Genomic DNA, 12,489 nt, shown 5'->3' with positions numbered 1-12,489 from the left:
ACATGCATACCTGGTGCTTACAGAGGTCAAAAGAAGGCATCAGATCCCTGGAATTATAGACAGTTGTAAACCACTTGGATCCTCAAAAGGAGCACCAAGTGTTCCTAACCACTGAGTCCTTTCTCCAGTCCCTATAATTTAAAAAAGTCACTACTTTGTTTTTATAAATGTATGTGTGGGGTGATACCGTGGAGGCCAGAAGAGGGTATTGGGCCACGTGGAGCTGGAGTTACAGGTAGCTGTGCACATAGGTTCTCTGCAAGGCTGGTGTGCCCTCTTAACTGTTGGGCCATCTCAGCAGCCCCATCATTCCAAATTTGATTTTTGTGCCTATAAGAGGATAGAAATAATGGATACATCCCCAAGATATCTTTAAAGAAAACATTGTAGAAACTTGGTTCCTTGTTTCCCCTTTCTGTCTTTGAGTAACCCGTTTATTTTAGGTGTGGTAAGAGGAGTCATGGGAGTGAGAAGGGCCATTGTGGAAGTATGAGACTAGCCTGAAGAGTGTTCTGTGACCTGGAGTGTGAGCCAAGCCAAGACCTAGAAGGAAAAGACAAAAAGTAGCTCATGTTTTCCCTTTTGGAAGCTTCAGGAGTGTTGTGGGTCATGGCCAGACATGTCTGTCCCCTTTGTTGGTTGGCATGAGTACCCTGCTGGTCCTCATTATGCAGTCAGACGCCAGCTGCTTTGCCTCTGTGCCTATCTAGTACACACAGACACCCTGGCATCCCACGGCCACCACTGCCACATGCTCAGGTCTCCTGGGACCCACTTCCAGGAAGGCCTGTCTGACACACTCCCCTGGCACTGGGCACTGGGGTTGGCTGATTCCACCTGTCAGGGTCCATGCAGAGTTGACAGTGGGCAAAAATAATGGAAGTGATGGAGATGTCCAACAACAACCATCTCTGTGAACTTGCGGATTATTCAAACACTTAAAAGATACGTGGTTGTGGACTGCGGTGGCGCACGCCTTTAATCCCAGCACTCGGGAGGCAGAGGCAGGCGGATCTCTGTGAGTTTGCGGCCAGCCTGGTCTACAAGAGCTAGTTCCAGGACAGGCTCCAAAGCTACAGAGAAATCCTGTCTTGAAAAAAAAAACCCACAAAAAATAAATAAATAAAAATAAAGAAAGATATGTGGTTAAAACCATGGCTTTAAAATGAGGTCACAATATGTTACGTATGAGATTCTGTCCAGTTTACACAGAGTGTTCATACAAGGAAAAGAAACCAGATTACTGACCACAATGTCTGTTTCATTCTCCAGGCTATGATGACTCTCCTTCCCCACTCTTATCCCCAGCTCCTACCTGTAGACCAGCTTGCTACACACACACACTCAAAGAGCTTAAATATTTTTAAAATCTTTTGCTTGTTTTTGTTTTCCAAGACAGCATTTCTCTATGTTGCCTGTCCCGTCCTGGAACTGGCTTCATAGACCAGGCTGGCCTTGAACTCAGAGATCCACTTACCTCTGCCTCCCGAGTGCTGGGATTAAAGGCTTCATCACCATGGCCTGGCTAAGATCTTAAGGAAGAGAAAGCCCTGGGGATGATGTTTTTAGGAACAGAGAAACTGGGGATGTGTGCAGTGGCTCTGGAGACCACAGTCTGGCTTACAGAGACTAGGTGTAAACTCAGGGCCTCTCCAGGACTAGCAAGTACTCTGTTTTTTAGCACAGAGTACCTACCCAGTGTTCACCTGCCTGAAGCACATTGTACGTACCTAGAAGGGCTCTGTCATTAGGGCCTGTACACATCCAGGTGCCCTCGGGGCTGCTCTCCCTGCTGTTAAATTCAAGGCCCCACATTGTGGCTGGGGCCTCAGGAGCAGACTAGCGTTGGAGACACCGAGGGATTCCCTGGGTTTTGAGCCTGATTGTATCCACTTAGTAGAGATGGCAATGATGTGTCCTTGCCGCAGATGTCAGGCCAGAACTATAGTAAAGCATTTGGTTATTTTTTCTAACTTCTTGGCCTGTGCCACACAGGAATGCTTGTTTTTCTTATCTTTCTCTCCAGGGTTGCGTCTGATATACCCTTGCTCAATGGCATGCTTTGGTGTCCAGGGAAACTCTGAATAGGGTGTAGACAGCCATGCAGGGTTGCTTGTTCGCTGCTGGCTCAGCAAAGCTCTTGGTCTCTTCTTAGCCGAGGCCTGGAAGATTGTTTTGTGGGAGGCTCCTGAGAGCTATATACCTACCTCCTTGTGCTCTGATGAGTGGGTAGACCATCTGTTTGAAGGTGGAGTGAGGTGGTTCGCTGTATGGCGTCAGATGCTAATGTCTCTGCCACTGTCTTTCAGTGAACGAGTTCACAGTGATTAGGAAGAAGTTCAAGTGCCCCTACTGCAGCTTCTCGGCCATGCACCAGTGCATCCTTAAGCGACACATGCGCTCACACACTGGAGAGCGACCCTACCCTTGTGAGATCTGTGGCAAGAAGTTCACTAGGCGAGAACACATGAAGCGACACACTCTGGTGAGTGCAGGGTGCTAGTGGGGCATGGGGGCGGGGCACTTGATGCGCTGGCTCCAGATGTCCTGACAGGCAGCTCAGGAGGAGGGTGTAGGGTACCCAGGACACCCCCCAGCACTATGTGCCTTTCAGGGGCGAGCGTAGAACAGAAGAGGGAGAACTGCCTCTTACGACATCACTGTGCTTCTCTGCGGGGACTCCAGGCCTGTCTGAGTACAGGGTCGGGTAGCACATCACATGCTGTCCACTTGCTGGCCTCCTCAGCCGCTGCAGAGCGTATACCGCCATCTGCACTTTGATTTGCCCGTTTATATCCCTGCTCTTGTGCCTGGCTCTCAGTACCTAGCATGCCATTTTCAAGTGGAGGGTTTGAAGGATGAATTTGTTTGGCCAAGAGATGACAGAAGAACTTGTTCAGAAACAGGTAGATTGGTTCAGGTAAGATACACTAGCAAAGTCAAAGTCAAGCAGGTATAGGCAGTTCATGGCAGGCTGAACTCAAGGAATTGGAGCCCTAACAATGAACCAGGGCTTGGGGAGGGGCACATTTAGAGGAGAGTGGAGTTAGGGGATCTCAGGTCATCTTCCGTGTGAGAACTCACTGCCAGCTGGGCCACTCCTTAGTTCATTGACTGATTGCAGTCCTGGTAGACGTCCCTGCAGGCGCTTGTCCAAAGTTAGTGACTCTGAGGATCTACCTGACTTGCTGTGAGCAGAACCCAGCCCCTTCCCTAGTCTCGGGTCCTAGCCTCTGTGTGCACGGCCGCTCATAGCTGCTTGAGGTCTTAGAGCTGGATTTAGATCTTTTTACTAATGAGGCTTAGTCAGTAGAGTACTTGCCTCGTGTGCGTGATGCCCTGGATGCAATCCCTAGTACCATATGATGGTGTATTCCTGTGATACCAGCACTTGCGGAGTGGAGGGAGAGTATCAGAAGTTCAGGGTGAAGACATTCAGTTGTCTCAGTGGATGCCTCCCACCAAGTCTGACAACTTGGGTTTAATCCCCAGGATGCTCACGGTTGGAAGGAGAGAACAGACTTCCGTGGGTTTTCCTCTGTGTGGACAAGAATGGTGCTGGTGTGCACGCACACACATAAATACAATAAATTAAAAAAAATATTCAAGGCCGGCCGGGTGGTGCTGGGACTTGTCTTTAGTTCCCAACACTCAGGAGGCAGAGGCAGGTGGATCTCTGCGAGCCAGCCTGGTCTACAAAGTGAGTTCTAGGACAGGTACCAAAATCAAGGCCATCCTTAGTTATATAGTGGATTAGTGGATTCATGTGATCTTGTCTCAAGAAAAAAAAAGAGAAAATACTTTCACTAGTTTTGTGTTTGTTTTTGTTGCATCCACAAATATTGCTTTACAAACTTACAGAAAAATTTAAGTGGGATGCTGGCACCTCCACCCAGCTTTTCCTATTCAAAGAGAACTGTCTTTTTTTTTTTTTAAGCTCATAGGTGCTGAAAAGCCTTAACAGTGTGCATTGCTGCCTTTTCTTGAGCAAATCACACTCACTTTGTTTGAGGTTGGGTCACTGTGCCTGCTCTTCATCATAACTTTCTAAAAATGTACTTAAAATGTGGAAGCTTAGTGTGGTAGCACGTGTCTGTAGTCCCCCATTTTGGAGGAGGAGGCAGGAGGAGGATAACTTCCATGCCATCCTGTGTGCCGGGGTCAGTTGATGTTGATGCTCCCTATGTCAGGGCTTGCATGAGGGAAGGGTCCATATAGTTTAATCCTTTAGTTTCCTTGGGGTGCAGTCTTTGAAAAAGTGGAGCCCTCTGCATTAGAGGCAGCTCTGAAGCCCAAACCACCATGTTCACCTCAGCAGTATCTACTGCCCTGACTTTTTTTTGGCATGCAAAGCCCCTCCAGGAACTTCATAGGTGGAGACGATGCTGAGAGCCGTCCTGCTGCACTTTCCCAGGGATCAGGAAGGAGTGGGTTGTACTGCGCCATAACAACATCAAGGGGCTTAGCAGCAGAGCTACAAAGCCCAGACATAGAATCACAGGGACAGCTTGTGTTGTGTTTATAGTCGGGGGACTGGCAGATTCAGAAAGGGGCTTAGCAGCAGAGCCACAAAGCCCAGACATAGAACCACAGTGACATCTTGTGGACAGTAGTCGGGGAACTGGCAGATTCAGAAAGGTGAGTCACTTGCTCATGTAGCCTGTTCTCTGGCAGGTCCTGGTGGCAGCACAGGAAGGAAGGAGTCGGGAGCCTAGGATCTGGGCCAGCTTCCTACCCTAGACTGCTGAACCGAGAACAGGCCATCTGTGTATGGCCTGGGGCCCTGGCCAGGGATAGCTATGGTCTCCTCTGGGTTCCTCATCCTCCAGTTTTGAAGCTTAGAGTCAGACCCTAGATGTAAGGAGGCGCAGTGGCTCTGGCAGGCTGAGAAGGCCACGGGTACTCCACAAGTCTCATTTACCTTGTCCTTGCTCATCTCTAGGAAGGCAGTTCTGCACTGGCCAACTTTGTAGATAGAGTACATTGATTCCTATGCACACTTCCTCAAGCTCAGGTCTCCTGGGTCCCTTCCAGGAGCTCCAGGCTTTTGTCTTCTGTACTTTCAAGGACCTTCTACTGAGTAGGTGTCTTCCAGCCAAATACTACAATGGACAGGGCACTGCTGTCCCTCCCTGGCTGCCATGTCTCTTCTTCAGACCCTGATTGCTAACCTCTGTCCTTGCCTTCCAGTTGAGAGAGCAGGGCAGAAGGAGCTGCCCCTTTTAATTGGAAACAGGTGCATAGCAGCCAGGCTAGGGTTCCACTTCATTGCCCTACTGCCAGGTTCCAGTCTGCTTCCCATCCATGCTGACCCTTCTCCCTCTCACTTGGGGCTCCCATGCAGCCCAACCCACCAGTCTGTCCTGGACTTCCTGGAAGGCAGATTCCACTTGCAGCTTCCAATCATGGTTGTGTATGGGCTCCCTGTCCTGTGCACTCAGGTGAGCAGTGTTGTATTTAATTCCGTATCACCCTGGCTGCTGGGCCAGCTGCTCTGCCTGTACAGAGCTAATGGCAGCTGGGCTCCAGAGCTGCTCTAGGGATCTGATAGGAGCCCCTCATCCTGCCCTGCAGGAAAGTTTATAGGAAGGGTTCTTCAGGCAGAGGAAGGAGTATGACAAGTGAGAAGTGTACCTACATACCATTGAGTGGGAGAGCTTGGATATGGATATGCTGGGACTAGCCCAGTTTGTAGCTGAGTGCATGACGTTGTTTACCCTGGTGCCTATAGCATCCCCTTTAAGTCAGGATGATTTGCTGTTTCTAGTGATACTGCCCACGTTGGCTCCAGATGGATGTCCCCTCCTTTCCCTGACTGGGACTGTCCCTCCTGTGTCTCTCATGGCCTAGTAAAGATTGCGCTCCTCACTCCAACACCGCTCCACTGATTGTTCTGTCCCTCCAGGTCCACAGCAAGGACAAGAAGTACGTGTGCAAGGTGTGCAGCCGTGTGTTCATGTCTGCAGCCAGCGTGGGCATTAAGCATGGTTCTCGTCGTCACGGTGTATGTGCAGACTGTGCTGGCCGGGGTGTGGCCACACCGCTGGACCATGGTGGAGGTGGTGAGGGCTCTCCTGAGGCCCTGTTTGCTGGTGAAGGGCCCTACCTGGAAGACCCCGACGATCCACGAGGGGAAGGCGAGGAGGAGCTGGGTGAAGATGAGGATGAGGATGTGGCCAAATGGAAGGACGACGTGGGCTTGGCACACGAGGACGCGCTGCTGGGAGATGACAAGGATGACGAGGACTCTCCACGGGGGCCGCACAGCCCCTCTGGGGAGCCTGAGAAGGACTTTGCCTGGATCTCCTAGGGGCTTTGCTCTGGTGGGCAGGGTGGGTGGTGTGCACCTGTGTGTGTCTTAGTGGGTCTTTACTTACCCAGGAGCAGGGCCATGCTGACTCCTTGAAGCTCTTCCTTCAGGCCCTCCTCTGGCCTATAACCCTCCCCCCTTGCAGAAACTGGTCCTTTGAACTAAGAAGTGAGTGTGACTCCAGAGATGGGGGAGCGCTAGGACCGAACAAAGTGAGGGGTACAGTGTAGGTTTAGGAAAAGGGAGGTCTACTCCCACCTGCCCAGGTGTTATTAATGGAGTCCCCAGCGGGTGTGTCTACATGTGTGAGCAGGGCTGCACCAAGGCCTGGGCATGCTTCCTCAGGGTATCAAAGGAGTCCTTTGCTGTGAACCTGGCTAGGAATGCAAGATGCCTCAGTGACCAGGTCAGGGTCAGTACTAGTTAGGGTCATGAGGGCGATCCCCCAGCCCTCAGGTCTGAGTAGGTGTTGAGTTCTGTTTCACCCACAGCATTGCTCAGTCTCCTTCCACTCCGTCCTCTGGCAGTCAGGTTATGGGCGATGGCCCTGTCACTTTGTCCTCTTGGTTCCTGCTGCCCCGTGGCAGCTGGTAGAATCTAGTGGGCATAAGCCCTGCAATCCTCTTACCTCCAGGCTTTGGTGCTTAACATAAAGTGGCTGCAGATGCCTCTCTGGAAGCCCAAGGCTCCAGGTGCTAACTCTGTTGGAAGCAGCTACCCAACCGGCAGGCCAAAGGGGAAGAAGGCTCTGTTCAAGAAGGGACCTGTGGTTGGATGCTTTCCCCGTTCAGGCCCACATGGTTGAGTTGCATGGGCCACAGCTCTTCCTTCCGTGTGCACTTTCTTGGCGAGCCCCGTTGTGCACCCTGAGTTCTGCCTGCGCCCTTGCTCACCCCTCCTTGGACCAGACAGAGCTCAAGCTCCTGCCTTTGTTGCTGCTAACACTGGAGGTGGGTGTTCCTAGCTGCAGTGTGCTGCTGACGCCTCCCTGCCTAGGAACCAAATTTTAAAGAAGTCAGAGACATTTTCAGGTGGTTACTACAGGTTGCTTTGTTTCAAATTGTTTTTTTCACTTAACAGGACTCTGCACAAGTGATTTCATTTAACTCTTCAAGCCCTCTTCCTGTTATTTCTAAAGGTGCTCACACTTGCTCTGTGAAAAGTGTGGGCTTAATTTCTATGGCTCTGAGGCCCAGAGAGGCACCTGTCCACGTAACCTGCCGGATAGATGCAGATGCTGCAGCCTGCCCTCTTCTTGAGGCCATTTCTAACAAACCATGAAACATTCCATCCCTCACCCACCTCATCTCCCAAAGGCCCACTGAACTACTGTTCAGTGCATCCCCTGGTGAGCTGCTGATGGGCTAACCCCACCCTGTGCAAGGGCTCATCAGGCTAAATCATTAGGGCCAGTTAGAGAATTTTGGTTTTCCTTTCTCAAACACTAAGTCAAATGGCTTTTAAACTCCCCCCCCCCCCCCACACACACACTTCTGTTCTCACTAGGTAAGTAAGAGGAAGCCCCATAAAATTAATTTAGGTCCCAGTGGTTATAAAGAGCATATGTCACCTGGTGACATTCCCCAAGTACCAGCTGCCTGAGCTACAGAAGGATGCAGGGCGGGCCCTACAGAAGGAAGGAATCACAGCTTTTGTTTCAAACAACAGTCAAGAGGGAAGGGGCCAGGACTCTACAAGAGTGTAGGAGCCATTGTCTGAAAGCTGTGTCCTCTCCACTCCCTGCCCTCTCCCTCTGAGGCATGCTGGTTCTGGAGTACATTTCCGTCCAGTGTGGCAGCGTAGCTAGACCCCCTTTCACCAACAAAACTCCAGGTTGAGACCATCTAGCCTTGCCAGGCCCCCTGAGGGCTCCCAGACTTAGAACTTCCTCCCTCTTTTACAATGCCTTTTCTAAACACTTTCTTATAAAATGCATTTGGAAACTAGACCTTTGCTACCACTGTCTCTGGGTTTTTGTATCAGTCCCTACTTCTCAGGCTGCCCTGCCTAGGACCCAGGACCCCGGCCCACCTCCCAAGGCACCTGTGCCTCCACTCTCAGGATGTCTTGCTCTGACTGGCCTCCCTTCCAGACTTGCCTTTGCTGGCCTTTCTGGGGTTCCCTGTTGGTACCACGGGGCACTTCCTTAAAACCAGTACTGTACCAGAAAACTGAGGGTCCCAGTTCTGGTCCCACCACCTTCCAATGTTTGCCACGTGGCAGGCTTTGTTCTGGCTCAGTTTCCAGTTGGAAAGTGGAATTCTAGAGATCCAGATGAACACATCCATCTCAGGAGGCATGGAGGGAAAAGACGTATGTATTGAAGTTTTTTGTTTTTGTTTTTTTTTAATGTGACTTTTTTTTTATTCAATGTTCAAACTAATAAATATTTTTTTATGAAGAAAATGTGTAGATTACATTTCACATTTTGTATTTTGTGTGTGTGTGTGTGTCTGTATTTTGGTGTTTGTAACACCAGAGTGGAAAATATATTCCATAGGGTGGGTGGTGTTAGGGTTGAGGTGGGAAAACAATATGATTTTTGTACGGGTCTCTGAATCCTGACCAGTTTGCGTATTTGAACTCTGAGTTTTGGGGAACAGGACACTCCTAGGACTTGACAGGGACCTAACTCTAAAGACACAGTTATGTTTCCAATTTTTCACATTTTCCTTTTAAAAAAAACCTGAGGAAATGCAAAACTGGAACTTTTTGCAATATTATGAAAGATAATCTTACTTTGGCTCATCCTATGACATGTACAACTTCTAAGAAAGCCATAATGGTGGTATTATTTTTTAGATTCTATTGTGTTTGTATGTGGCTCTTTTAGAATCACTTGTAGTGAGGGTGCTGTGTGTGTGCTTTTCTTATTTATTTATTTTTTAACATGCTTTCAATCTGTCAACAAAAAGTAAAAAAAATGCAGTGTTTGAAGATTGTTGATTTTTTTCTGGGGATAATCTATATTATATTGACTTTATATTAATTATTATAAACCTGTGTTTGTACTGAAGATGTGTTTAATATTTGCAGAAGGCTTGTCATAATCAGTTGGTGGGGTTCACAACACCCACAGACAAGTAAAGATTACCTTCTCTCTAGCGGTTCTTGCGATTCCTTGTCTGCCTCGGTGTACCAGGTTGCCTGTGGGTTTTCTTTCTGTGATGGGATTAGTGTAGACATTCTTGCAAAGCGATCACTTTAAATAAAATGGGAAATTGCTGCTCCATGCAGACGCCTCCTGTGTGGTTTCAAATAGTACCCTTCCTTGGACCCCAACCTGAATGGAGCTAGCCCCCACCCCATTTTTCTCCTAGTTCCACTTCTTTCCCCAGGAGATAACATTGGTATCCGGAAAACAAACAAACAAACCCCACAGTTTTTAATTTTTCTGTGGTATGACCCAGACACAAGACACCTGAGCTTAATTAACATGGAACAATGTCAGCCCCAGTCTGGCCAGGAAAACTATCTTTAAATGTGGGCAGGAGAGTCCTCCCTCTGACACCCCCCAGAGGGCAACTTAAACAGGCTCTAGCAGAGCCCACTGACATCTTTGAATCTGTGAGTGACAGGCAGGGAGCCAAGCTGCCCCTGGGGCCAAAAGGACAGCGTGCAGTTAGGGTTTAGTGCAGAAACTCTGAGTACTCGTCGGTCCTCCACCTCTGGGAGCCAAGGCCATCAAATCCACCACAGGTTTGCTGTAGCTTCAGGCTGGAGTGGGAGAAAGGCCAGACAGCTGCGTCATGGATGGGCTCAGTCCAGGAACTGCTGGCAGGCTGTGCACCACAGGTCCCTGTGGTCCTTGCAGTACATTTTCTGGCACTCCTTGGCATCACCCCAGGGCTTCCTGGAGGGCCCATGTAGGGGGCATGGAGACTTGTTAGCTAAGACCTTTACCGCCTAGTACATCCCAGACCCTCAAACAACACGTACCTTGGGTTGGCCCCCAGCTCGGCAGGCAGGGCTGGTATGTAGGCCTGGGCCTCAGTGGGCTGTGGCTCCAGGTGGATGGGGGCCCACCAGCTCTGAAAGGAGCCACAACCCCTGTTGTATCTCTCTAGAGCACTCTGAGACCTGCCGCCAATGTCCATCCGTGGCCTCACCTTGCTGGTAGGCTTGGTCACTGGCATACCTGTGGAACAGCTGAAGAGCTGAGCTTGGGAAATGGAAACATGGTTAGGGGCTGTAGCAGGTTGGGAAGCACTCCATATGAGCAAAGGTGAGTGGGGTGGAGATTGCAGGAGACCCTGGGTCAGCCCGCATGTCCACGCCAACATCCAGCTCCTCCCCTTCACTCTGCTCTGGCTCCGCCTGTCTCCTGCCAGGAACAGAGTTGTCAGGCCTGATCCCACCCTAGCCAAACCCCCAGTCCCACCGCACCGCAGGTGCACCAGGTGGGTGTGTTTCTCCATCCCCAATGGAGATGCTGATCTCGGCACCTTTCCACGTGACCTGAATAGAGCCCTGGAGTGATGGGAGCCCAGGTCAACAGTCACCACCCAGCCCAGCCTACCCCTGCTGTTGCTTCTGCTGCTGCTGTAGCTGCCTGAGAGATGAACCAGGGCCTCCTTCTATGTCTGCAGGGACATTGCACTTAGGAGCTCGGAAGACTCAAGCTGCTTTGCAGATAATGCTCCTGCTGGCTCTCTCCAAGTCCCTGTTCAGGTGAGCCTTGTGGAGCAGGGGCGCCTAGGAGAATTTGGCCTCGGAGACTTGGAGAGAAGCTTCGCTAGCCGAGGAAAGGCAGGAGTGCTTGCTGCATGGCCAGGAAGCAGCATAGCCAGCAAAGTGGAGGTGCAGTTTTGGCCTCAGTGAAGGGCACTCAGGGTCCAGGTGTCTCTTAGAGAACTTGAGGCAAGCTTAGAAAGTGCATATTAGGTTTGGGGGCATTGCTTGCCCCATAGAGAGGCTTGGTGGCTTCAGTATCCCGGAATAGCAGAAGTTCTGGACCCTGTCCATAGTTGGGCATAGATTTCTGAATCTCACCTGGGCTGCTGAAGGTGACAGAGGGGCTGGTAGACAGGCTCGTAAGGGCTGTAACGGCCATGACCTCTTCCAGCTGGGCTTTTCCTGGGGGGGTTCTGGAGATGAGGTCAGGGGTCAACAAGTACTCTAGGCCCCTCCCCAGGTCCCCGCACACATTTGCAGCCTGGACACATGTGGGCATCAGGCTGCGCCACTCCACGTTCTGGGTAGGAGGCCTGGCTTCACCCCCACCTCAGGTTGCAGAGCTGGAAATCCAGGAACTATAGAACAGGATCGGGATCCACGAAAGGCCCGAGTTCTCCGTAACTTGGGCTTTGTTCCGCAATGGCTCCTTCAGACCCTGGTGTTGAGCAGAGGTCCGGCCCACTAGAAGGGGTGAGGCCAGCTATGGCTCAGACCTTTCTGCTAACACACATTAACCATGGTTGCGCAATAGCAACCGTAGGTCAAGTGCCAGAGGAGGGTTGGGTGGGCTAGGAGGGCGGAGCAGCAAGCCTTTGGCAGCAGTTAGGGAGATTGTGCTCTAAGCACAGGCTGGTCCCCAGGCCCTGGGTGGGCTGAATAGTCAGCCCCTGCTGCACTGTCAGTTAGGAGTATAGAGCTGGCAAGTGGGGAGGTGGAACCTGGGGACCCTGACTTGTTCTCCACTGAAGTCTTCAAAGGCTGCCATCTGTGCCAGCATCCACCTCTCATCAGTCCCACCTCACCTCTTTATTGGCACCGGGATGTGCAAAGAAGGCACTGGGAGCCGTGTTGAGGCTCAAGAATTGGTTCCCGAGGCTTCATAGCCTAAGGTTCCTGTGGCTCTGAGAACTCCAAGCCTGCAAGGTCGCCACCTATAGAAGGACCCTGAAAATGGGGGTGGGAGGGCTCCGTGGAAGAGTTGGCCTGGAGACCCCAGACTCTACCTCAACTCTGCTTAGTGTCCCGCTACCACACCAGATGCAGCTAGTGTGTACCGAATGGCCCCGCCCTAGCCCCGCCCCCTGCTCCCGTGGCGGGAAGCCTTTGCTTGGTCTGTCAGTTTTGCTTGGCTTGGGATGGGGGTGTGGGCACACGCAGGGACACACTCACAGGCCGATGCAACACTTCCAGCTGCCACGCCTTCAGGGCCCAAACTTTGTATAGACCCGATGCCCGTCTTTGCAGGGAAAAAAAATTGGCAGTCCCCCTGCCCACCGGTACCT

The 12,489-nt window shown here is 51.0% G+C and overlaps 2 protein-coding genes across 7 annotated transcripts in view; one reads left to right on the top strand and one right to left on the bottom strand.

Annotated features, from left to right (window-relative positions):
• Positions 1 to 9,542, top strand: part of Zbtb46 (zinc finger and BTB domain containing 46) — a 67,657-nt gene extending 58,115 nt beyond the window's left edge. For all 3 annotated transcript variants that reach the window (XM_075963389.1, XM_075963390.1, XM_075963391.1), the window contains exons 4-5: positions 2,310 to 2,485; positions 5,906 to 9,542. In XM_075963389.1, the coding sequence (XP_075819504.1) occupies positions 2,310 to 2,485; positions 5,906 to 6,310 (581 nt within the window). In that variant the 3' untranslated portion in view covers positions 6,311 to 9,542. The remainder of the gene's footprint in view (positions 1 to 2,309; positions 2,486 to 5,905) is intronic.
• Slc2a4rg (SLC2A4 regulator) lies at positions 9,531 to 11,622 on the bottom strand. 4 transcript variants are annotated; one of them, XM_075963402.1, is made up of 5 exons: positions 11,534 to 11,622; positions 11,303 to 11,397; positions 10,830 to 10,893; positions 10,250 to 10,448; positions 9,531 to 10,027 (listed from the first exon to the last, which is right to left on the bottom strand). In XM_075963402.1, the coding sequence occupies exons 2-4, from the start codon at positions 11,361 to 11,363 to the stop codon at positions 10,301 to 10,303; spliced, it is 273 nt and encodes a 90-aa protein (XP_075819517.1). In that variant the 5' UTR covers positions 11,364 to 11,397; positions 11,534 to 11,622; the 3' UTR covers positions 9,531 to 10,027; positions 10,250 to 10,300. The 4 variants fall into 4 exon arrangements, with proteins under 4 accessions (XP_075819517.1, XP_075819518.1, XP_075819516.1 ...); XM_075963403.1 differs by having other exon boundaries at positions 11,303 to 11,386; positions 11,534 to 11,615; XM_075963401.1 differs by lacking the exon at positions 11,534 to 11,622 and having other exon boundaries at positions 9,531 to 10,163; positions 11,303 to 11,483.
• Between the last annotated feature and the right edge of the window lie 867 nt (positions 11,623 to 12,489).

The sequence above is a fragment of the Microtus pennsylvanicus genome, chromosome 2 (genome assembly GCF_037038515.1).
Source record: "Microtus pennsylvanicus isolate mMicPen1 chromosome 2, mMicPen1.hap1, whole genome shotgun sequence".
Classification (NCBI taxonomy): Eukaryota; Metazoa; Chordata; class Mammalia; order Rodentia; family Cricetidae; genus Microtus; species Microtus pennsylvanicus.
Note: the sequence above shows the minus strand (reverse complement) of the source record. Positions and strands in the feature narration are given on the sequence as shown.